We start from the raw sequence: 26,150 nt of genomic DNA on the forward strand, positions 1-26,150 counted from the left end.
GCTCATGAATGATATATATGTGATTTTTTTCATATATGTGATTTTTTTCATACATGTGAGCTCATAAGTAGTATGTGCAATTATTTGAACTTCAATCTCTTGATAGATAGCATTTGTCTATTTTGACTTGTGCAAATCACATATTTATTTGAACTCCATTTAAATATAATGTATGTGCAATTTTTTGTCTACTTTGAATTGTGCTAATGAATAGTTTTTTCATCTTTTTTAGTGCGACATGGCTCCGAACCGCAACGCCGCAGGCTACACCGGTGTCCGCCCCCGACGGTCGGGGATGTTCTCCGCGGAGATTCGCGCCGCCGGCGTCCGGCAGTACCTCGGGACGTTCCCGTCGGCGTACGAGGCTGCGCGGGCGTACGACGCGGCGGCGTGGGTGCTCGGCCGGCCACGCCATGCATTGAACTTCGAAGAAGTTTGGAGCCTGGAAGAGGCCCTGTCCTTCGCCGACCCGTCAGCAGACCGACTTGTTACCGACGAGGAGAGACGCCGGCACCGACATATACAGCGCCAGATTCGCATCGCCGAGGAGGACGAGCGCGCCATGGAAGCTTGGCGCCTGGCCTTCCCCGAGGACGTCATCCTCAAGGAGCAGTTCTTCGCGCGGAAGCGTGAGGAGCGCGAGGCGGCGTGGGCTGAGCGCAGGGCGAGGCGCGAGGATCGCAGGGAGAGGCACCGCGCGATACGAGCGCGGCGGGATTTCGCCATTGAGCAAGTCGTGGGCGTTCAGACCATCTCCTGGGATGATCCTAGGATCAACGACATGCAGTTGTCCTCCCCCTCGGCTACGTCGGCGTCCTCCGGCGATGACTCCGAGTCTAGCTTCGACTTTGGGGATTACCCGTAGGAGAGCTAGCTATAGTGCCCGAGCCACTTATCTTATTATGTATGCTACTTATATATTATGTATACTACTTATCTATTGTTCTATATATGTATGCTTCAAATGAAATTGCATTGTCTTAGTATTCGTGATTTATGATGAATTTGCAGCTGCCAAATATTTTGTGATTTTTGGTGATTTTTCGTCCCGTTTCGCGCCATTTTTGCCATGTTTTGCGCCAAAATTCTGGGAGTATGTGCCGACGGCCTGGCCGTCGGCACAGTCGTGGACTGGACAGAACGGCGCCGTGCCGACGGCCTTGCGTGCCAACGGCCGCGTCCTGGCCGTCGGCACAGGATGTGCCGACGGCTGTACTCTGTGCCGACGGTTTTTTTGGCTGGCCCGACAGGATGCTCCCCCGACGGCGTAGGGCCGACGGCCACCGTCGGCATAGCTGGTGCCGACGGCCATACATGTTCTGCCGACGGCCTGCGGCCGTCGGCACCTTGCCTGGCTCCCGTAGTGTACGACAACGAGGAATAACGACGCTCCACCGACTCCTACAGCTCGCCTCTTTGTTTGAGCTTATTTTGGCTTTTTGGCTTTGGCTTATAAGCCAAAAAGCACCTAAATAGGTGTTTTTTTGGCTTTTGGATTTTGGAAGCCAAAAACAAAGATCCTATTCTTTTGGCTTCCAAAATCCAAAAGCCAAAAAAACACCTATTTAGGTGCTTTTTGGCTTATAAACCAAAGCCAAAAAGCCAGAATAAGCCCAAACAAAGAGGATAGTTTTAACTAGCAATGTGCCCGTGCATTGCAACGGGTTTAAGTATTGATTTTTCATAGTGCTCAACTGCTCATATTGTGAGCTAATGCAATATCCGTACGTGTGAGAGAAAGCAGCATGCGGCTATTGGCTTCATGTATATTTTTGAGAAAATTATTTCCCATTTTCTGTCCTTGATTTTTTAGATATATTATGCTTCTTACAAAATGTCAGGCTCGCTTAGTAGAGAGGACACCACATGTGAAATTTAGTTGTAACATGATTTGGGAAACCAACTTATATTGTGGTATTTAATCAATCTGATTTGTTTCTTCTATGGATTTATAGCAAGAAGAATGAATATGAGAAAATAGATATAACTAAATCCCATTTTTCTTCGGCAACTTGGTGTTTACAAACTGCAATTCATGACATCGTCAGACAATAATGTTACACTACTTGATTATAGTTTTATTACCTACTCCTACACCGCAGAGCAGGTATCGTCTGCATCTGGACTGTCGCTGGCGGCGAGCTGGCCACGTCTCCGTTATACAATTTTGATCTCATTCGCTCACTTACTCCCATCTCAGACCAAGGATGGCAGCCGAAACCGGCCTGACCGCGAAGGTGGACTCTCGCCTTGTCGTGCATGGCAGGTGATGGCAAAGCGCACGAGGTGATGAGTCTGAAAAAAGCCAGCCCGATCGTGCGTGACGGCAACGCTGGTCCTTCCTATGCCTACAGGCTACAGCCAGCCCGATCGTGTCCTTCTCTTTTTTGCTCCTAGCGCAGGAGTAGCAAGAGTCCTAGCCGCACTCTTTTCTGATTCGAACTCAATGACTCGTATCGGAGATGGACTCGTATGTGGGAGCAGAAACAGTTCGTGACGTACATAGTTTTATAGTTTTGACGTACCGCCGCCAACCATCACCTTTAGCTATATTATATAGTAGAGATTATCTAGTTTAAATTTGTGTTTTATATTTGTTATGTTGAACAATATGTTCTTTCAATCATGTGTGGTCATCGATGTTTTAATTGTGCACATAGTTATTATTAAAAAAACAGAGGGAAGAACATCTCACAGCGAAAAAGTTTTTTTCGTCATACCCTAAAATGCCTTTTCAATATGTGTTTTTACTTGGATCTGCTAAAGTTGGTCCTACAGTGTTTGACAAGGTGACAGTACCATCGTTGAGAGCCCGGCCGGTCTGAGCAACTATTCCTCTTCAACGGGACTAATGTACTGCGCTTTTTTTCTTTTAGACGGAAGGCTCGAAGTGAGCCCGGCTTTGAATTAACGAAGCCATCAACCGGCTAGGAGTTACACCAAGAGTTACAACACACCCGCGCCAAGCGCACAACCCAAACCACAACAAAAGACAACACAGAAAAGCAAGCCGAAGCGCCATTTGATCCATGAAGAGGGAGCCTTGTCTTCTGTTGCACCGGAGCGATCACAACCGAGTCCACGCCAACAAACCTCCACCGCACCAAAACTGCAACTCAAAGGGGGAACTCAACGACGGGCCGGCCACCTAGCAGAACTTGAGGAACCAAAGGAGGGAGGGTCTTGCGGCGACGCCTCCAAGAAGGTGAATGGCGCAAGAATGCGTCATCGTCGCCGGCAGAGAGGACCTGCAAGGTTTTCACCCAGACCCGAGAACCACCACCCATGGAGCTCGGGCTAGGTCCAGACCAAACACACAACATCATCCCCTGGCATTGGGATAGGCACACCGGCAGGAGCTACGACCAGACGCCGACCTAGCAAAGGCCCCCAAGGCGCTAGGAAGGAAATCAGCTACCGTAGCAAACCGTGTAAAAGCAGCCAGGCCGACGTTGTGGGAGGGCTGCGACACCAGCGAGAGGTCACATGGTGCTCCACAGGACACTACTAGAGGCTTACCCGAAGCGAGGCCTCCAAGAGGAGCAGATTGAAGCGGGTGATGGAGTCCATCATTTCGAACAGGAGGGCCATCATCGGGACGCCTTCAACAAGGGAACGACACCCGCAGGTGACGCCGTCGCCGGCACAGGCCAAAGCCATGCGCTGCTTTCGCCGAGGTCCAAACCTAGATCGAAAATCCGGACGCCGTCGCGAGGACGTAGAGCGGACAAGGCGGAGATCACCGCCGCGCCTCCGACTTAAGTCACATTATGAGCTAGCCCCAACTCGACTCATCCGCAGGAAACACGTGCTGGCTGGCAGAGGTTTCGGCCAGACCCAGATCTAGACGTCCAAGACCCTAGATTGGCGGCACCACGATGTCCACCATCCCCAGCGCGCGAGCACGCCTGCACAGGCACGACCAAAGTGGTCGGAGGGAGAAAATACCGCAGCCGCCGGAGTAGCTGTAGTACTGAGCCAGCCCAGGGACCACGTCCCAGATAGCTAGCAAGGACGTCGCCCCAGCGACTCCAAAATGGCGGGACGTCACCCCAACGGCGCCCCACCGCCGGAAGCTCACCTGAGCTCCGACAAGCCCGAGCGGGCAGATCGCCAAAACCGGCGCCGTCGGTCCAGTCCGGGCCACCCGACAACTGACCGAGCCCTGGCAGGCCCAGATCTGGGCCCACAAGCCCAGATCCGGCCAAACCCTAGCCGCCAGCAGCCCATCGGCGACCGGCCGACGCACGAGGCGCCGCACCACCAGAAGCAGCTAGCGGCCGGAGCAGCAGAGCCGCGCCGGCCAGGGGCCACCGCGCCGCCGCGCCGCCGTGCGGGCGCGACCCGCCCTGCGAACCCGCCCGACGAGCGGGAGGGAGCGTCCGGGGACGCGCTCGTCGATGTGTCGCCGCCGCGACCGGAAGGCCGGCGAGCGCGGCCCGGGTGCGGCGGACGGAGCAGCATCGCCGGACTTCGCCGCCGCCGGGTCGGGTACCGCCCGTCGGGCCGCCTCGCGCGCGGGGAAGAGAAGATCCGCCGCCGCCGGCACCGCGCGAGCTTTGCCCGGCGGCTCTCGCCGGCGGCGGCGGCGGGGGGAGGGTGGGGGGAGAGGGCGCGGGCTGGAGGAGGGTGGGGCGCCCCGGTCGCCTCGGGGGGGCGACGGGAGCGGCCTCTATCTCAACCGGACGACGCACTTGTGGTCTTTCACCTCAACAATCTGAAAACCATAACCTAGAGATCGAAAGATATATGTGGAGTACACAAAGGTACTGCGCTCTCCCTGATTACTATCACTTCCCATTGTTTAGCAGACAATGGTTGCCATTACCTAGAGATCGAAAGATATATGTGGAGTACACAAAGGTAGCAAGAAAACACTTGTTTGGCACGCATGGAGTATAGTGTATTTCAGTGTATTATCCACAGTGTGCTGGGTAAAAACACTTCCATCACCCAATCCCCCGAATTCTCTTTTATCCAAATCCCCTGTAAAACCCCTCTTACAAAATATCGTTTGGTAGGGCAGAGGTGTAGAGCGGCAGAAGAGAGGTGCCAGCGAGCTGGCTGGTCGTTGTACGAGCGAGATAAGGAGCGACATAAAAACGCGAGGGGGGTGGGGTGTTTCCAATCCCGTTCAACCCGACGTATTTTAAGGTGTTTGATGGGGTTTGACCCGTCCAAAACTAGGCTACCAAACGATCAGGGAGTGTTTTAGCGTGCATTAAATTGGGCTGAAAAATTACACTGGAAAACCTGTCAAATCCGGCCTGCCAAACGAGGCCTTACTGGCGTCTAGTGCCGTATCTTCTCTATCCAAAATCCTCACTAATTACTCCTCTCAACTTAGACTGCTCATAGTGCAAGTAACTTCAAGAGTAACATCACTCTTTTCAAGAAAAATTGCTGATGTGGCAATGATTTAATGAGGAGAGAGGGGGATAGAGTAACATAGCTAGTTACCGTAATATCACACTTTTCAAGACACAGTGAGTCTATAAGCTAATTAATACGTGCATATATGATACTACCTTGATGTTACTACCCATTATGAAGGTAGTAACATAGACTAGTAACATGTGCATGTTACTAGTCTTAGTTATTCCCCACTATGAGCAGCCTTAGGGTACATACAGCCACGCCGTACGCTGACATGCACGGTCGAGACCGGAGTATGGATTGCCTGCGCCAAAATTAAAAACATTAAATTTCTGGGACGAGCGTTTGTGTCCTTTGGAAATAATGACCGTAGCGTTGTCGTCTAAGTACTGGAAATTGATACGGGAGTACTTACTCCACTGCGTGCAAATTAAAGAGACGTGGCATGCATTTGAATGGGAGTTTACAGGTTCAGTACGAGTTGCAGAATTTGCCGGCAGGAACGCCCGCGGGGACATGTCTTAAACTCCAGCCAGTTTTGTTTGAAAAACCAGTGACTTTGCCCCACCATAAAACGAGAGCGGTGATTTGGCTCCCGAGCTCCATGGAGCTCGGTATTTTTGAAAAATGGAAATTCACATTTTTGAGTTTCCAAAAATCGCGAAAAAAATCACAGGTGTAGGTCGTGTCGAGACACACACGCGTGATTTTTTTTATCTTCAAAATCGTTGTATTTTGGGCTGTGCAAAAAAGACAAATTCTGACAGATTTCAAAATTTTGAATCCGGGTATGTCGATTCAGAAATTTGTCTTTTAGATCTAGCCCAGAATAAAACGAATTTGGACTTGAAATTTGGCACGCTTGTAGATCTGGGTGATATCTACACCTGGTATTTTTTTCTCGATTTTTGGAAACCAAAATGTGCGGATTTTAATTTTTTCAAAAACCGAGCTCCATGGAGCTCGGGTTCTAAAAGGACTTTCCGACCATAAAACCCACATCCTCAAAAGTTTACTCGTGCGCGAATAGAAATGGTGTGAAATTTATGTTGGTGATCTAAGTTTCAACAAAAGAAAGAATAATCATGAAATTCTCGAACCCCGCTTTGTCTAACCCTAGGCGACTGCCAAATCCTTTAGGCGCTCTCTCGACACCTGGCATGCTCGCTGGCCGAGTCTTGCATGTTGAAGGAGATTTGTAGAGGTGGGCAACGTGGTGGTTTCTGCGAGAGGTTGATGTGTGGCAGCGCGGGATGTGGGCGGACCAGCAAGCGATGGCGGATCCGAAGCCCCCTGTCCAAATCCGTCCGGTGGCGGTCGCCAGTGCGGCTGATCGTGGTTGCCGCCTCTCCTTTCATCGACGTATGTTAAACCTCTTGACGATGATGGTTTAGCTGCTGGCTCCATTATGCCTTGACCAAACGGACCTCGGGATTGACGACCCGACCGGGAGAAATTCCCATGTGACGCTGACGATGGTGATGCTTGTAGGCGTCGTCATGGCCTTCGTCGTGGTTGCCCGCCTCGAGACTCGATCCATCATACCTGATCAGATGTTGGTGTCATTCCCTCCATTAGCAAATCAAAGAATATTTTAAAACCGGGGCAAGCTGTTAATTCAAAGCCTTAGAATCCTATTTTAAAAATAAAATAATAATGAAAATACACACCGCCGGCCGACCGTAAGTCCAGGCGGTAGGGGCGCTAGGTCCACCACTGATTCCTCCTTGGAGGCGTTGCCTAGGGAAAATAATTCTATCGGATCTGGTCCGCAAATTTATTCTCGTGGACCAACTCCAGCAAATGACACATGGCGAAGAGAGAAAAGAAATACAGTACATGATACGTGGACCAACTTAAGTCCAGGCGGTAGGGGCGCTAGGTCCACCACTGATTCCTCCTTGGAGGCGTTGCCTAGGGAAAATAATTTTAACGGACCTGGTCCGCAAATTCACCCCGTGGACCAACTTAAGCAACTGACACGTGTCATTTGTGGCAGTTCAGATCTAAAAATAGACATACAAATCACGTATTTTTTTTCTCTCCTCGCCATGTGTCATTTGCTGGAGTTGGTCCACGAGAATAAATTTACGGACCAGGTCCGATAGAATTATTTTCCTACGTAGTACTTTACTACTTTTTTACCGAATTAAAGCCAGGAGCTCACGAGACGCTCCACGCATTGAGGCAGTATGTGCCATGCGCGTCGCCCATATATCAGAGCCATACTAAATTCAATTCGGCTCCCGGGTGCGTATGCTCCCTCTACCAAAAAATCATATTTCGAAATGTCGAAAAATTTGGATAAAAAATTCTACATGTACATCTCCATAATATACGTGTGTTCGTCAAGTTTCACAAAAAACCAATATTTTGTGTGGTCTATATAAAAAAGAGAAAGTTTATCTTGTGAAAAGCATTATTTTTAGCACTGAATTTTGTCTTTTTTACACACGTCACATGAGAAGTCGATTTTTTATGAAACGACTTTGTGAGCACGTAGCACGTGAAGATGTAAGTACGAACTTTTAGTTTCAATTTTTTTAAAATTTAAAATGTATGTAAGATGCTTTTCAAAATATAGGGTGCGTATGCACCCATGTTCCAAAACACCGCTCCCCTAACCTATTAAATCTTGTAATATGTGGTCTACGTCCAGTACTCCTGGACTCCTGGTTATCTAAATCTTTTGTGACTATGTTAATACTAGAAGGATAAGACGCGCGTTGCCGCGTCCGTTCTAATACAATCGATGAGAAATAAGTATTTTTTAGTGAAACATATATATGTATCAGTAAAAATAATTATAAAATAGTACCACTGGCTCACTCTTTTACAACACGATAAGTTAGACCTTCTCACATAAATATAGAGAAGTAGAGAAGAAAATCCAATTATATCAGTTGTAGCAAAGTTAGAAGTATATCGAGAACACATGACCCAAAAAAGGTTAAGCTCTCAAATACTTAGTTTGACGATCAGGATGCGACCATAATTATAAAAATATCATTAAAATTAAATGTCTACATGGTTCTATGAAGATTTTCACAAAATAATTGAACAAACTTTCGATAATGTATAGACAATGTATGATGTATATGATGAACATTGCAGACTCAAGAGATATATTAGTCAAGACTTTATTAATCATCGAGACCTCAAGAGGTCATTAATTTATTGTAATGAAATTAAGTAGACTTTGCAGACATAAATATTACAAAATCAGTAATAGCTGGCATAATTATGTCCCAAAAACATACATCAATTGGATCGAGTACAATTGATCGATATTATGTAAACAGAAGAATTCCACCGCTAGATACTAAATAGTGCACCAAAAAATAAAGCAAAGTGAGACTTTAAACGGTTTATACCATCTTAATCTGTGAATCAGATTCAAATTACATAAAAAAAAGTACTGACAAAAATAAATGGCATGAATGCCACTATTTTTTTAATATATATCTAAGTGCAGGATTGGAATGCTCATCTCGAGTTTGTCATGTTCGCTAAATGTTTAACAAGACACGCTCATTTATCATTTTACACTCATGAGTCGTGACTTTTCTGCACTCTAACTACTGCAGCGGAGGCTAGACACTCATAGGTTCTTTTCAGTGTATGTATCCAACCATCTACCAAATCACACGCAGTTGCTTACATAATCTGTCTCGTTCTCTTAATAATATAAGCAAACATAGAGAAAACGTTCAAAGATAAATACACACATCATCTTTCATTAATAATTAGGTGGCATCCAACAACGAGGTGTGTCTAACTCATCCTTCCACCCCCTTTCATCATCAAGTTTTTGCTCACGGTATGAACCGCAACTTCCACCACCACCGAGTCGGGCACCACTAACAGTAACAACGACATCGGCGGTCGATGCAAGAGATGACATGGGTATTCACATGCAACTACTGTGAGAGATATGTAGGAAGTCTTCCAGCCCACTAGTGTTGTGTGACCACCAGAATATGCACACCGACGAGGAGCGCACGTAGCTTGCAAGTTGACAATAGACTTGAGACGCGACATTGGGGACCGAGGTGCCCTGTATTCATTCCTAGGGGCTTGATGGAACAAAGGTGTGTGTGGAGAGACGGGAACATTTTACAATGGAATGGCTATTTTTGGTAGAATACGACTCAAGGGAAGCAGATGGAGAGAAATGGTGTCACGTATAGGTTGCGTTATGCTATGGTGGGCGCTGGCGGCACAGAAAGTATAAGGGATAGAGTTTTAAACTCACTTTATCTCTTTTTTCTACAAATATCAAAACGATATATCCAGATTTCAGATTTGGCAAATAAAGCATACAACTAATTTACGTATTGTACGTGCAAGTTTTGTAAAAAAAAATATTTTTATTTTAGGCTACACAAAAAATGGAAATTTTGAGTAGCAAATGGATTTATTTTTCCTTTTTCACACCATATTTATTTTTGTGCAGCTGAAAATACCAAAGTTTTTACCGAAATTTTGGCAAATATATTCAAAACATGTGTATGTGTCCAACAATTTATTTTTTTGTAGGTGTGAACAATAAAGTGGTGTGTATGTATCCCACATATTTTATTGGTGTGAATTATAAAGTAAGAAATGAGTGGGGTCCATCGTGTGGTGTGGTGTCACTACCCTATTGGAGGACATGAGAAGAAAGGAGAGGGCAATGATTCTAGGGGGATTGTATATGTAGAGATGTTATGTATACCATTAAATTGTTGATATATATACAAATATTTGCTACCTAAATTATTTTAATTTTTGATCATTATTTACCAAAACGACTATAAGGTCATAGCCCGCTATAGCCGGGTTATAGCCTCAGAGATTGTCGGGGCTAAATGCAATAACCGGCTATTTTAAACTATGGATATTATGTGTCTATTTTTTCTATGATCATGAATTATGTTTACATGTGGGGCAAGAAAAACTTGAGAAGCACGTGCGGCTTAACTACACAGAATTTTATTTCCCGTTACAACGCACGGGTTTCCTACTGATGATAAAAGTATGCAGGGGGCACATAACCAAACACGCATGTTGTTTACGCCCGCACACCCTAAAACCATCAACGCAGGCAACCACCTCGAAACCAAAATGACTCAAATCCTGTATCAACCCACCAGGCTCAATTGGGCCATGATTTAAGAAAAAATAAGAAAAATAAATCATATGAGTTTTGGACTAAGGGCTGAGCGACGGCCCTGCATTACACCATATGGAAAATACACTACGCAGCTAGCCTACAGATGACGAAGAATACGTTCACGGTAACATTTCACAATTGGACAAGGAACATTTTTCAAACTTTGCGCCCAAAACTAAATTTCTCTTATAACATGAATGTACTCGCTGGGTTAGCGAAGTAACGCCTTCTACGCTTGGATGGTTCTGTACTACTGCCCTGACTGAAAAGACTCTGTAATATGGTGGGAGCCACATGCACAGGTTCTCCGGACACGCGGACATAGAGGTGCCTATCAAGCGTCAGCTTTTTCAATATGGTCCTGCATGTCTGCAAAAATTATGAAGGAAATGTAATGAGGCAAAGATTAGCGTCGATCTTTCAATTGTTGATGATACTGGCACACATAGACAAAGTAGGGCACCATACCTGAGGATTCAATACTTCCATCTGATGGATAACATCCTCCTGACACAACAACAGCAAAGCATACAATCAAAACTCTAGAATAACAATGCTGAGAGATAAAGCGAACCATAAAGCGAACGGGAATGCGATTCTTGAGTACATAACATACTACAAAAGAAATATGCGACTTTTTGTAAGTGCCAAGTGTCACCATTTAAAAATGGTTACAGCTGCAGCCACGTGCACTCTGGATTTTTTTTCTCGAACAGTAAGAAAGGACACAAGCACAATAATGCCCTGTTTGGTTGCACTGAATTGGCCTCTGAATTGGCCTTTTGGAATTGGAAACCTCAATTCTAGTGTTTGGTTGTACTCAGTATTGAAGTGTGGATTTGGAAACCAATTCAGAGCGCCTCCCCCCGCACGGCCAACTTACCTGTTCGCCAATTCAGAGCCCTGGACCTCCGTATTCGCTCGGAAACGGCCCGTCGCTCGCTCCCCTGCCTCTCCCGAGAAACGCCCCATCGCTCCCGTCCCCGCGCTGGAGAAGGCGACCACGGCGGCGCCGCCAGGTACCGCCGCCGCCTCCCTTCCCACTCCGCCTCTGGCCTCCTTCCGCCCTGCCTTCCTCTCGTCCCGCCGTCCCATTCCCCGACGAGCGACGGCCGCGGCGAGCTCCTCCCTCCGTCGCGCAGCAGCCGCGGGCGAGCTCCTCCCTCCGTCGCGCCGCCGTGGGCCTCCTCCGCCCTGGGTCGCGCCGCCGCGGGCCTCCTCCGCCCTAGGTCGCGCCGCCGCGGGCCTCCTCCGCCCTAGGTCGCGCCGCCGCGGGCCTCCTCCGCCCTAGGTCGCGCCGCCGCGGGCCTCCTCCGCCCTAGGTCGCGCCGCCGCGGGCCACCTCCGCCCTAGGTCTCGCCGCTGCGGGCTCACAGTCACATCCTTTTTTCTGATTTTTCTGATTTTTTTGTTCATCTCGAAATGAAACATGATTATGTGAAAAATAATATTAAAACATTCTGATATACATGTTTATTTTCATTCAGATTACACAATATATATTGTTCAAAGTCAAAAAACTTTCAATTCCGCACATTGTACATCCAAACAAGTTTTAGAATTCCATTGCAACTTCGATTCTATATGTGAATACCACGCGCATCCAAACAACATTTGTGGTATTGAATTGAATTGGTTGATTTGGTTTTCCATTGCCAATTCAATTCAGAGCCCAATTCATTGCAACCAAACACAGCATAAAGTAGTTTGGGTCTTGTGTATTAGGATTACGTTTTTATAAAGCAGGGTGTTCTTTCGCAGAACCATTTTATAAACAAGTTCTTTGCAGTTATAAGGATTGTGAAAAGGTAAAGCAAGTTCTCTTGTGGATCTTAATAACATAATGCTTGGTCAAAATCATGACAAAACACAATTTATTAATATGAATTAGGGTCAATCCAAGAAATTCACAACTTGCTATGCTACACAAAATTCTCCCAGTTCATAAAAAGCAGATATAACTGACAAAAGTAGATACACACCTCTACTATTCCTGGGTACTGCATGACGTAGCCAATAATACGACGAGTTAAACCTTCGTAGACGGTACTATTTGTACTGCCGTCACCATTTATCCATGGTAATATAGGGTGATAGATATGCCTTTCACAAGCATGGCGGCAATCACTCTCCCTGCTGTCTTCTGATGGAGTAGACATTGCTTCCTTATCTCCTGGATTTTGACTGCACGTATGAGATGAGCTCGACTTGCGTTGAACACTAAGAACTGTGACAGTGTGCCCATCACCAAGCATTTTTACAGTTCCCTGCTCACTAGACATGGCATGCTTCTCTTTCAGTATATTTTCCGCGCCTCCAGTCTCCCCTAATTGAGAAGCTGGATCTCGTGAACAGCTGCAGTTGCTGTATTCTGCAAGTGTGCTTAGATGATACTTTGATTTATGTAATGAGTCAACGATCTGGAAACCATCATACGCATTGACCTACAAAGCAATTGAGCACACATGGTGACTCCCATATGAATAAACAGGAATGAAATTACAGAAGCCATGGACAGCTTCTAATTTACGAAGTGATGAAATAAACAGGGATGAAATAACAGAAGCCATGGACAGCAATTGAGCACACATGGTGACTCCCATATGAGTAAACAGGGATGACATAACAGAAGCCATGGACAGCTTCTAATTTACGAAGTGATGCATTGCTCCAACAACTCAAGGCTTCATCTCAAAAAGGAAAATAACACACATCAAAGTGTGAACAGTCCATTTGGCTGCTGAAGATCAGCCAAGTACATAGAACCACTAAAATCCTTAAAAGGCAAAGGTAAAACACTGGGTTTTAGAACGCTGCGTGGTCTGCACTTGGCTTTTCTCCATCTTACCACATCCGAAGTGCCTAGCATGTACAAGATCCTACATTGTCTCACATGCATTAAGCAGATATATGCCCCCTCTGTTATTTTTTATTTATTGTCTCGTAGATCAGCAAGGTCGCCAATAGACATGCTTGTCAAATATGAAACCATTTTCATTTGACAAGCCAAATAGTTTACGAATATTAGGAGTCAAAACATCAAAACTTTGACAGGACGTATTGGACGACGGAACATTAAATAGGACAGATGGAGTACCATTTATATACCGCCATCAATTAAGTTTAGAACAAACCAATATCAGAGTATCAGTACGAGAAGTATCTGAATTGAAAGCTAAACTTTCCTCATTTTAGTTTCATGTTTTGTCAGTTATTTCACTGGCATGATCATAAGTTGTAGCAGAGTCCTACAACCAACAGCAGACCTACATTTTTCTTAACTATGTTACCATCTACAAATTTCTATACATAGGAAGAAACAATATGTACATGGGTAACAAGAATACAAGATTATACCAAAACACAGACACAATAAATAGTCACACCTAGGAGTAGAATGAAGTGAATTTCAGTTATCACCTTGATAAGCACTAATAAATCTGTAGATAAATATCTAGACAACTTGTCTACTATACACAAGTTTACAGCTTTACCTCCATGGCCAGATGAAATCTCTTGAGTGTATGAACAATCACATCAATTAACCGTGTGCCTGCAGTGCATAAGATCAAACAGGAATGAATTATACCTCCCCAAAACAAAGACTGTACCTTATGCAAATGTTTATTCATGAGACAGCAGGTACCTAATGGGTGCAGTTCCTGTGACAATTCTGTCAGATTAACTCCTCCTTCGCCACCTTGATGAATAACACAAAATGCATTTCTGAACAGATCAGAAGACAATATGCATGATTCAGTTTGATTACAAGATGATGACTGTAACTGATCAGCATATGTTTTCATAGCATCCCAAGGCCATCCGTTATAAGAGTTTTCCAACTGAGATTCAGACAGCATACGCCGACATGAACCGGAGTTATTTAAATACAGTAACGTGTTCTGGCTCTCAGCCTGAGCATCAACATCATTTCTGCTCATTTCCCTGGCTGAACTAAAAATAAGGCACTCTTCGTCATGTAACACTTGCGTGAGATGGCTTGTTTGAATTTCCTCTTGATTTAGAGCAACTTGGATACCAGAGAAACCTTTCTCGCGGCGATAACAAGGTTTGTGTTTCTTAGTTGCACTGCTTTCCTGTTCCACCATATCAGCCTTGCGTTTGTGAATGGCATCGTACAGTCCACTGGAATCTTCAACCAAAGAATTAGAGCCATTAGGCCCATCAGTGTCACCAACTCCTTCGCTTGGCAAGGAAGGTGAAATGGACAACTCTCCTAACCAAGCCAGAGAAAAGAGATGAACAATTTCCCCACATTCTACTTCTGGATACAAATAAATTCTATCATCAGTAATGTTCTTTTGCTGCCTTATAAGCCATTTAGAAAATTCAGAAGCCTTTTTTCCTGAACCAAATGGGAAGGGTGACTGAGAAGCCTCTAAGAAGAATTTCCGTGAAAGGGTGTATGGCTTTGTTCCATTTCCACTAACCTGCAAAGCATGGGGAGGAGTATGAACAACGATACAAATTGGGAGAGAGTATGAATAAAAGCACAAAAAACTGATGTCTTAAATCAAATTACACTTAAATCAATCTGCCTGCTACAGCTCATTACAGAACTGAATGAACCCTATCATTCCTTAGGTTGATGACAGTGAAGACACAGAATAGACTAATGATCATTTGCAGATGTTAGGAAAAAAGATTATTCAACGTAGCTCCACTGCAAACTCAAGTGCTTATACCACAGTAACAGTAAAGGCTGTAAATTTTGAACTACACGACATAAACATAAGTGTGTGCAGCACTGATCACCACATAAATAAATCGAGACGACGTTTGGGCAGGCAATCACATTTGAATATTAAGATTTCGGCTTTAGAATGAATTTCCAGTTATCAACATGAGAACCCAACATGTACTTCAAAGATGCACCCCGACCGAAAGCTTATATTTGTAGATGTTGGTTATGAAGTTACTTTCCTAATGGGGGTTTGTGATAGGACCATGTTTCAGACGAAAGTATAATTCTTGTGATTGTAAACCATAGTTACCAAATTTTAAATCCTATGAAACTGCTATTTCTAGGTACGACTATCTCTATAGTTTTCTCACAGCAAGAAATGAGAGAAAAACGTCTAGGTTCACATGCAATGAACCAAGAGCTGAGCTGAGTTCAGCATACTGAGGAATAGTAGAGACTGGATAAAACTGCATAAGTTAGCAAATACTAACCGTGAACTTCTTCTCGTTGAGAAAGGAAAAGGCAGCGACAATTTCACTCTCTGAATATAGCTGGAGAGTTGCCGTTAAAGAAGCTTGTACTTCTGATCCTGATGATGTGCTGAGAAAAACCAACTTCAGAAGCTCTATCGCATTTGCAACTGCTAAGGATTTGCATCCATCTCTTCTAGTAATTTCATCTTTGTTGACCTTAATGACCTTTTCATGAGATATACACGGTACGTCCACGCTTTTACTTGCATGCGATGCATTTGAATGTCTAGACAACTTTGCAGGTTCACGTGATCCAGTTTCTGGAATTACAGTGGTTGTACTTGTTGCACCTTGCATAACCTGATTAATTTAAGGTGAAAGACTGGTATTAAATAAGACATAGGTTGGCAGTCGAGATTAAATAGACAATTACTTACCAGCTCTTCGTGCCCACTTGGAATTTCCTCATTGACATTATTATCATTATTGCTCTTTGCATTATTATGCATAACTTCCCTGGTCTGGTTCCACTTTTCTACTCGAATGAATTTAAGGACTTCATCAAGTGCATTTTTTATTTCCGGATCTTCAAAATAATCCCAATTTAATATCTCAGAATCTGAATCTTCACAGTTCCCATGGCTAGAATTGGAAATATGGGAATGGCATTCGCTCACTTTCGATCTCCTTCCCTCTCTGAGAAGGCTACATATTCTCATTACAGCTTTTCTAACATTTATGTTTTTATTTAAGTATGCCATCCTTTTACGACATGTATGTGGTGCAGCTGGAAGATCAGAGATAGAGTTCCAATAACATTTGGGTCCGCGTGCTGCACAAAATCTAGTGTATACCATCAGCAGTTTTCTGCAGATAATAAAACTAATCAGGCTCAGCATCATTGAAAACATTGTTTAGCTCTAATGGCAAGGTCTACCGTGGATACAGAATGAAACTATACCTGTTAGACTCATACGTCCACTGGAATTTTTTACCAGCGGATGTGGATGATGCAGAAATGCTCCCTGGTACTTCCTCATCCTGGGTAGACTGGGCTGGTAGCTTTCCAGCAGAACCACTGGCTTGTAATTTTTGTTTAATAAGCCTTAGGGTAACCTTATTAGATCTTTTCCTTTTCTGACAGATCGATCCAGAACTAGCTCCTTGCTGCTTCTGAGTCGCGTGAAACCTGGGCTGTCTATTCTGAGAGGACGAAACACACAGCACCTACATTAATAGAAAAAGAAGTTGCTAGTCAGAAATACTGAATATGAACTATAAACGAAACAGATCAGACATAACAATATTTTAATAAGGATAATTAAACAATCAGACTAGTGATGGAGAGGATGGTTGGTCAAACTTGTCAAACTTTACAAAGTTTCACTTTGACTAACCCAGAACACAGGGTTATTAAAAACGGAGGGGGTAATTAATATTGGTCAAAATATGCCTTCCACGTACATGATTGCCCAGTTTTCCTGAATATGGACTGCCCAAAATCACGAAGTGAAAAGGGACTAACACAGAAGTTAAATAAATAAATAGTGCAGAGCAAGGTCAAATGCTTATCAGACTGGTCGTGCAGATCACTAGATGAAGATGGAGGGAAATTCAAAAGCATACCTGCTCTACAGAGAGATTCAACTCTCTTGCAATTACAAGACAATCTTTGAAAGGAATTCTTCCCTCCTCACTAATGTTCACAATACGCTTTTGTAACTCCAGCCGTTGCTCCATAGTCATCACTCTACGAGAACTCCATGAACGAGGATGAGAAACCTGCAAGAAACAGGGTATGATATAGAACTCAATAAGCTAGAAGAACGGCAGACGCCAGACAATATTGTTTGAAGCAGATAATGATGGGTTTCCAGAGTACATATTGGAAAAAAAAGGGCAATCAGTAAATGCTTGCAGGTGACAATGTATATGGTCAAGAAGAATGTAGAAGCAAGGAATTAGAAAGCACAAATCAGTATGAAGATATCAAGAACCTGGAAAGCAAGTTAAAGAACTCTGATACTGACTAGAGTTAGGCAGCAGCAATGAAGCACTCAATCATGCATACTCATGGAGCAGTTAACAGCAGCAGCGGTGGCGAAATATGATATGAGTTCGTATAGAGGGTAAAATTGGAAAGCAACAAAACTAACAAACAAGACGGCATTGCACATCCAAATGAGCAGGAACATTCTTTGTGAGGGTAAAAAAAGCATATGACCATTTGAAATGGTAACAGGTAGACCAAAAGTACAATGTTACTACTATGAGATAATATTGCAACGATGTATAGCAATGATTACAAACCTCAGGTACAGAGCAGCCAGGGAAGGCACTCAATGGTTCAGCAAAGCCAGCTGTTAAATAGCAGTACTCTAATGTTTCCCAGTAAGCACCAACAAACTCCTGCTTTGAAAGCACAAAATCGTGCCGAATTTTTGGATGATGATTCACATTAACGTAGGATGGTGGAAGGATTCTTCGTGTAGGTTCCTCAATGTAAGGCCTGAGCTCCATTGCATGTGTAGGCACAGCGTCTGATGGTACACCCCACTCATCTACAGGTTCTTTTGCAAATTGGACCAACTAGCAAATATAGCCACACAAGTGCAGAACTGAGTCAATACAAATACGCTCCATCCTAGTGAAATAAGATATCATGCAGTCTGAAATGCAACAATCATGAACTTGACTTCGCAAAATAAGAACATGCAGCAGGCAAATATCAACCTAAAATAACTTCATCTTTGTATTCTTCTTACCTTAGTTTGAAAAAAAAACACTCAAGTTTCTAAATTCTCGCAATGTTAACTGCAACCACTAAAGAGAAAGAACATTACCTTGAGCTTATCTAAAATGTTAATTAAGCGTGAGAGTCGGCCCTTGGCATGAGTATCCATGAGCTGGTTGTATTCCTTGGGAGGAATTTCTGAAAGCACTTTAGTTATCATGTTATCGATCTTCTTCGCTGATCCCACAACTTGTAGAAAAAGTTCGATAGGCATTTCATTAATAGCTGCTGCCATTGAAAATAAAAGACATGATTGATTAAGGTCCTTGTCATGATGCTCTCCTTTGGAATAACCAGATGGCATGCAGCAATTTGGCAAACCACTAACATAAATCCACAGAAATTTATGGAACAGCTTCGCCCGAATCATTTTCGCACCTATGAATCCATTGGCATACATAGCTTCTGTTACTGATGATTTGTTATCTTTAACTCTACGTGAAATCATCAGACGGGGAATAACCGTCTTATGTTGATTTTGCTTCACTTTAGCTGCTGCACCAGAACGAATTTCAGTATCAAAGTTCCGTTGTCTGATCCTAATTTGATGCACCAGTTCCGCTGACAAGTTGCCAACAGAATAATGCAGTATTACATCAATGAGACGACTGCGAGTGTAGTTTGTAACCAGAGGGACACTAACTTTGATACATTTACAGCTGCCCTCTTGCTGAAGCTTATTCAAAGTGCGAGCCAATGTCTTCCTATCCATCATTTCTCCATTTTCCTTTTCGAGCCTCTCTAACCATTTATGTAATTCCACCTTTAGTACAAACCTCTTTTTCTGCAAAAGAGACGAGGGTGTTACAGAACAATGGAAGGCAACCAGTCATGCAAGGGTGCACGGTCAACATGTGCATCCACATGACTGTGCATACACAAAAGAACAAACGATGATGGTCCTTGCGAGTCGGACTGAGATAAAACTATCAAGTGCTTCATTCATTACAAATAAAAACAATGAAGAGGAACAAATAAATGATAACATGAAACATTGTAAAGAATAAGAGGATATTAGTATTGTATGTTCTTATAAACTGTACAATTGCACAAAGTTATGGTTTCAATTGCATTTACCGAGCTCATGTATGCAATAGTGATGCAGCTAGAAGTATGTAAATAGGACACAGACAATATTAACACTCCTGTGAAGTGCATCAAGTCGAGAGCAAGATAACCTTCATGCCTTGATGCCACAGATCAAGCACTTAGTCTCCGAGAGGTATAAGAACAGTAATATACGACATTTGTATTTTAACAGATGGTTCATATGAATAAAATGGATGACGGATACTTAGCAGGCAACCTTCAACATGTGTAAAATCCTTCTTTGCCGTTGATCATCAGAAGTTGAAGAGGGGAACCGATGCCTCTTGTTACGACCCAAAGCAAGTGTATCTACAAGAGAAGAGAAAACATGTGATTATCTACATTGAAGTGACCTCTTTTGGGAGGAGGTTGCCCAAAGGGCTTATAGCATAGGCGAGGGGCTTTTGCAAGCCTTTTTTGCAAATATTTTTTCTATTCTATCTAATTGGGTGGCAGGATCGACTGCCTTAAAACTCAAAAAAAAACCAAAATAGTGACCAGTATTTTCTCTCTGCAATCTATCCATATGACCAGAACATGTGGCTTTGCGCAAGTTAATCATTTTATTAGCAAGTCCCTCATGTACTTTGAGATTCAAAATTTGTGTACAAACATTTATTCAGAACGAAAAAATATTGGTTGACTGGCACAAAAGTGGTACCAACTGATTCAAATCTGAAAGTTCTTTAATGTAACCATATGGTTTTACAGTTGCTATTAATATTCTGTAAAAGAAATTAATGGTCAAGATTAAATAAGACCATTCTAAGTCAAACCACGCCTTAGAAAAAAACAATGCAGACAAAAAGGGTCACATATAAGTCAAAACAGGAAATTGTTCGCAAAATCAAGATTGACACTTTACCTCTTTTTGGCTGAAAAAGGTGAGCCCACATAATAAACTTTATTAAGAGAAAAAATAATCACAAGAGAAGGGGAGCGTACACCGGAGCAAAAGGTTACAGACTGTCTAGCCAACTAATGAGGGGGGCTCTATAATGATCCTTCATTCTGTAAGAAAGAAGGAAAATGTCCCTTTTGAAAGAGAAGGACCGAGGGCACAAACTAGTTAATACATTGTCAACAAAAATAGCGTTCCTAAGCTTCTCGATAGACCAAGTTGCAGTAGCAAAAGCTTCCATGAAGGTTTGTTATAAATGAGTTTGGCAGAAGAGAGCATGGCAGTAAAATCCTGATCATCATTGAGCTTGCTGAGTGGGGACATATTAGGTGGCTATTGCCTAAATGTTGCAAATGTGTGAAAATCATGACTAAAAAGTTTAAACTATCTGAAAATATAGGGGAAGCCGTGTTCTAAATCTCTGCAAATCTCATTGTATTAAGTGAACAGAGATTGCACTGTTCACAAAGTATATGCCTTTTTCAATCTCACAAATGCAATTGATTTGATCTTCACTTTTGCATGTTTTTAGCACATACTGTTCCATATGTACAATAAATTTGGGAACTCATGCACATGATTTTTTCGTATCTATGAGCTATCGAAACTCAAACTTCAAATCTAAAGATAATTCGAGTTCTAGACAGTAGCACGGCACAAATAGTAATCTTATGGCAGCGTGTAGTTCCCAAACAAATTTAAAGCACAGAGTCTTAGAGAATACACAGTTAGCAACAAAAATTTAGATAGCTTTACCTTTTTTGACTCCAAGACAAGCTTCATGGTTGCTTTGGAGGTAATGTCCAACTGGTTCATCGTGGCATTCCTCTTCAAACATGAATTTGTTATTAACAACAAGGTCACCATGCAGGCTATCAGGTCCTCTAGATGGAACTAGTGACCATCCATTGGAACAGCTGGCATTATCATCTGGGAGCCTCTCGATACTTTGCAGATCAGTAGCAGATTTGTAGTGCAGGAAATCTTGTTTAGTCCAAACTCGGTCCTGAGATATCTTACGTTTAACTTCACGGACCAAAGTCAAATTTAATCTTTCGCACATGGATGACACACGTTCATGAGGCTTTCTTGAATTCTTGTGCCCAAGACGTTTGCCAAGCTAATTGGATGTTATATGAGAACATGAGTTAATATTCAAGAAATTTAAAAAGTAAGATGCCACAGTAGATGCGATAAACAATGCAAATCCATATTGCATAACGATGTGTATCAAAGCTACCCTATATATTCAACCCCCACATACTGTTGAGTTCATAGTGCAAGATTGTTTTGCCGCATGGAGCTATGTTTACCACAATCAGATGAATATTGTATTGCCAAGAACATACCATAAACAAAAAATCATGTGTCATTTAAGTGGGGAATAAATGAAAACTCAGATAAATTTGCTAAAGGCCATGCAGTTAGAAACAAGAAAAAAAGTTGTCCCACTGTATATGAGCAAGGAACAAGCCACAAATAAGTCTGCTAATAAACATTAAGACACCCATTTATATCCAATTATGCCACAAACAATGGACGGCACTACGATTAAAAAAAATTAACAGCTGTGGGTAGCAAACTAGCAATGGGTAGCCTGCAGGCTTCTATACATGTTGTGTTGCTGATAGTATTACAAACGTAGAAAGTTCTCATTATCAAATCTGTTATAACACATCAAAAAATTAGTTCTAAACCCCATTTTTAGTCCCACTAAAGGTAAAAAAATGAGGTTTATTAAAGTTGTCCCACTAACGTTGGAAGTTCTCACTATCAAATACTAGCAATGCAAACCATATAGGTATTGAGAAAGATATTTAAGTGGATAAACACTATCAATTCTATTATAACATAAAAAAATAGGTTTAAAACCAAAGTAGGCTGCAAAAAAATAGTTTTCAGGAGCTGTTCTACTCCTATCCTGACATCAGAAATTATTGATATCCACCAAGTTGCTAAATTAACTAAGCAGTTGCTAAAACAACAAATCTGTCAGTATTTCCATCTGGTAAGTACTATCCAAACTCAAGTATTCAACTATCAGAACACAGGAGGACAACATGTATGTGTTATAACTAGAAATGAAGCAGACTAGCACTGCAGTGTGAAGAAATATAGAAGGCAGTATCAATTTTCTGAAGGAATGTAGCGCACCGTGTTGCGAAATTGGAAGGTTCAGAGAAGTACCTCAACAAGAGTAATACCTTTTGACCCTTGAGCTTTGATCATATCATATATACACATATCTAATGGAAGCTCCATGACTTGATCAGTTGCCTGGTGTTTCTGGCCAATTTTGTAGTCTGGGATTGTACTTCTCGGTTGAAACTCAACTGGATCAAATTTGTTCAACAGGCGTAAACAGCGAACAACCTGAAAAGAGTCTCGCTAGTTGGTTGACAAAGTACGCAATACAACAGAGTAGTCCCTCCGTCACAAAATATAAGGCGCACTATTTTTTATGTGGTCTTTGATGCTCATTGACCACTAATATACACTAATTAATATGAATGAGAATGTATAAATGGTATCGTTGGATTCGTCTTGCAAAATTATTTCATCTCGTATATTACTATACTAATTTTATGGACATATTATAAATAAAAATCATGGTCAAACATGTACGGCGTTGACCAGCAAAATTTAAGGTCGCTTTATACTTTGGGACGGAGGGAGTAATAGATTACAGCATGAGTGTAGCATGGCAGCTGAATATTCTGTGAAGTCTTACACCAAATATTATTATATAGGCAATACATAGTCAAGCTACAATTATAAGTTCTTAGTTAGCTATCCATGGTTTTGGTTGTTTTTTAAATATGCATGACTGTATCTGCTGCCATGCTGGTCTCTAGTCTGGCCTTTCCTGTCTTCAAATTGGAGGGTAATGTCTTGGCTCTGAGGTTACAGCTACACCACCTGCTCTGCTTCTGTTTGATTTATAAAACACAAACCTCGGACCTGGGGGAAGGGGGGCTATCGCACCATTGAGCTAAGACAAAATGCAAATTTCTCGTAGGACCTGAACAAGGGTATTGAATAGTGCTGGTAACTGTAACTAATATGGTCTAGCACTCTACCGTTACTGGAGATTGCAGGAAGAAAAGACTTCCAACAGACAGATGGTTTGTTAACTACAAATTCAAATCTTCAAATTCCAGCTCTTGACGGGAAGCACCAAGAACCACAAAAATGATCTCAAAATATATTATACAATGACACAAGTAATAACTTAAAATTACTTTCAAACATGAGGAAACATTAGCATCACCTTATCATCAACTTCGGCACTGAATTCTTCGACAAGCTGTGCGTCTATTAGCTTATGCAATACCTGAAGAAAAAGAAGTCCCAAAACAATCTATGAAGAGGGAAACCGGAAAGTAGAGAATATATGCAGTACACCATCATAAATATACTTACATTTCTCCATGCTCTATGTCCATTTGCCATCTTGTAATCTAAATGAATTTTTATGTCTGACACAACAAGAGCCTATCCGGAAATAACTGCACCAGGTCAGCAAGCGTGCAATCATAAACGAAATACAACAGGGTATCAAATGGAAAAAAGGTAAGAGTTGACCTTTCCACTGGCATTTTCAAGTTTGTCACATATGGCTTCCATTGCTGGAAGATAATCATGAACGGATATGTCATTCTTGAAATTTACACCAAAAGCTCCATCTTCTTGCAAAGCATCTATATTGGCCTCTTCATTGGGTTCATTAGTCCCCAGCTCTGTAATCTCAATTCTTTGGTGTGAATTCATGTTCATGCCTTTGGCATATCGGGACAGATATAGTGAGTTGGTGCTAGTAACCTTCTTATTCCGTGAAGCCTCAGCCCCATTGTCTTTACCCTTTATGATAGTTTGTTGGCTAACTATCAACCGTTGTGATGCAAGGCTCTTTACAATAAAATGAAAGTTCTTTGGTTGCATGTCCAATTTCTGGGCTAGATCTCTCTGTGTTACACAAGAAGTCCTATGGCAAAAAGTAAACAGGAAGATGCATATTATTGCAGGCGCTGCTATTAAAGTCATAATATCTTATTGCCTATTTGCAAACACATTATGAAAACAAAAGACAAGTTACCAACCAAAGAATAAAAGGCCAATAATTATCATGTTGGAAAAAAATTATTATGCTAATTTACAGATATAATGTGTGCCGATGTTCAAAAGCATTTGTAGCGTAATAACAATTCAATGTTTAATATGCAATACACCCTTAGACGTCGGCGGTTAAATTTGAGAAAATGAACTTTAAGCTACCTATAAACTTGGCAACTGAGACACTGGACCTCAAACTTTTAGCAGTCGACTTTAATCAAAACAAACCTACCACATGACTTGGTTAAACTTAAGAAACAGACTTTAAATGTGCTAAAGTTAGCCAATGTGCCAATGTGGGACTAAAACTTATTTGGCTGGCAAAGAGTGATAGTAAGTACGAGAGAGAGAGAGAGAACCTGGCTTCCCCGATATATTCTAGCGTCTTCCTCTGCTTGTCAGATAGCCTCGAAGAGGAGTGGCGGTGGTCGTACAGCCCGAGGAAGTTGTCCCTGAGATCCGGGGTGGCGAGCAGTAGCCGCTCGGCCACCTCCACGTCCTTGTCCGGCAATTGGACGAGCCGTGGCGGCTCACCCTCCACGAGGTTGATGACAGGGAGCGCCATGAGACGGGCAAAGAGGACGCGCTTGACGGGTAGGTCGGGGGGGAGGCCGGCCACCTGGAACGCGCCGGAGAGTGCGGGCCAGAGGTCTGCCACTGGGAGGCCGACAGAGAGGCGGGCACACACCTCCTCCAACGCCGCCGAGACGAGCGCATCCATGCCACCCCACCCCAGTGCAAATCGATCGAGAAAGTAGAGCAAAGCAAGACAGAGCAAAACGGAATCTTTCCTTACCCTTCAGGCCTCGTTTGGACGCCCGGGTAGACAAAACCAGGGAACAGCACCCCCAAGCGGAATTTCCCTGGCCACGAGGGAACCCCCGGTTTCCCCTCCCAGTACGGTAAATTAGCAATTGCTATTTGGAAAACGGTGGAAGGGAACGGACGGGAACAAGCACAGTTCGAAAAGAAGGCCAAAATTGTACGCTTTTCACAATAGAACGGACGGGAACAACAACAATTCGAGGTCGGGACAACAGCGGCCGGCCTTGATTGGCGGCGGCGCGGTGTGGATCTAGCAGGTCCTGAAGACGGCGAGTGGGGAGGGGAGAGGCGAGCAGTGGGGAGGCGAGGGGCGCGGGGGGGCTGGTGGGAAGGCTCTCCTCCGATCTGTCCTCCGGTCGCAGGAGGAAGACGGAGATCGAGAGAGTCGCTGCCTCCAGTCGCAGGAGGAAGACGAGATCGAGAACGTCGCCGCCTCCCGTCGCGGATTCTCTTCCCCGCGTCTGGAGTAGTGGAACGGGCTCCCGGGGATGGATGCGGAAAGGCTGCGGAAAGGTTGGCTCGTGGCTATCCAAATATTCACGTGGGCTTACCCGGGGCAGTTCGGCCCAGGGAACGATAGGCCAGGGAAAACGAGGGGAATCCTCCGGGAAAGCCTGCAACCAAACAAGGCCTCAAAGCGCCGATCTGCAGTAGTCAGCGGCACCGGGAACGAGGACCAAAGCGCCGCCGATCTGGCGACTAGCGGCGGTGTTATTTTC

At 43.4% G+C, this 26,150-nt stretch overlaps 2 protein-coding genes across 3 annotated transcripts; one reads left to right on the top strand and one right to left on the bottom strand.

Annotated features, from left to right (window-relative positions):
* Window positions 1-238: 238 nt before the first annotated feature.
* On the top strand, window positions 239-865 carry LOC139835867 (uncharacterized). Its single transcript, XM_071825753.1, has one exon. It carries the CDS (start codon window positions 239-241, stop codon window positions 863-865), a length of 627 nt encoding a protein of 208 aa, XP_071681854.1.
* A 9,630-nt stretch (window positions 866-10,495) lies between these two features.
* Window positions 10,496-25,927, bottom strand: LOC127336974 (uncharacterized). Of its 2 annotated transcripts, none has more exons than XM_051363836.2 (18): window positions 24,966-25,927; window positions 24,079-24,478; window positions 23,917-23,988; window positions 23,765-23,827; window positions 22,681-22,866; window positions 21,250-21,613; window positions 19,810-19,901; window positions 18,553-19,287; window positions 18,020-18,298; window positions 17,336-17,491; window positions 16,671-16,936; window positions 16,147-16,576; window positions 15,728-16,069; window positions 14,178-14,982; window positions 14,026-14,084; window positions 12,514-12,975; window positions 11,000-11,038; window positions 10,496-10,900 (listed from the first exon to the last, which is right to left on the bottom strand). In XM_051363836.2, exons 1-18 carry the CDS (start codon window positions 25,325-25,327, stop codon window positions 10,718-10,720), a joined length of 5,295 nt encoding a protein of 1,764 aa, XP_051219796.2. In that variant the 5' UTR covers window positions 25,328-25,927; the 3' UTR covers window positions 10,496-10,717. The 2 variants fall into 2 exon arrangements, with proteins under 2 accessions (XP_051219796.2, XP_071682885.1); XM_071826784.1 differs by lacking the exon at window positions 24,966-25,927 and having other exon boundaries at window positions 24,079-24,233; window positions 24,316-24,455.
* Between the last annotated feature and the right edge of the window lie 223 nt (window positions 25,928-26,150).

Source organism: Lolium perenne, chromosome 2, assembly GCF_019359855.2.
Source record: "Lolium perenne isolate Kyuss_39 chromosome 2, Kyuss_2.0, whole genome shotgun sequence".
NCBI lineage: Eukaryota > Viridiplantae > Streptophyta > Magnoliopsida > Poales > Poaceae > Lolium > Lolium perenne.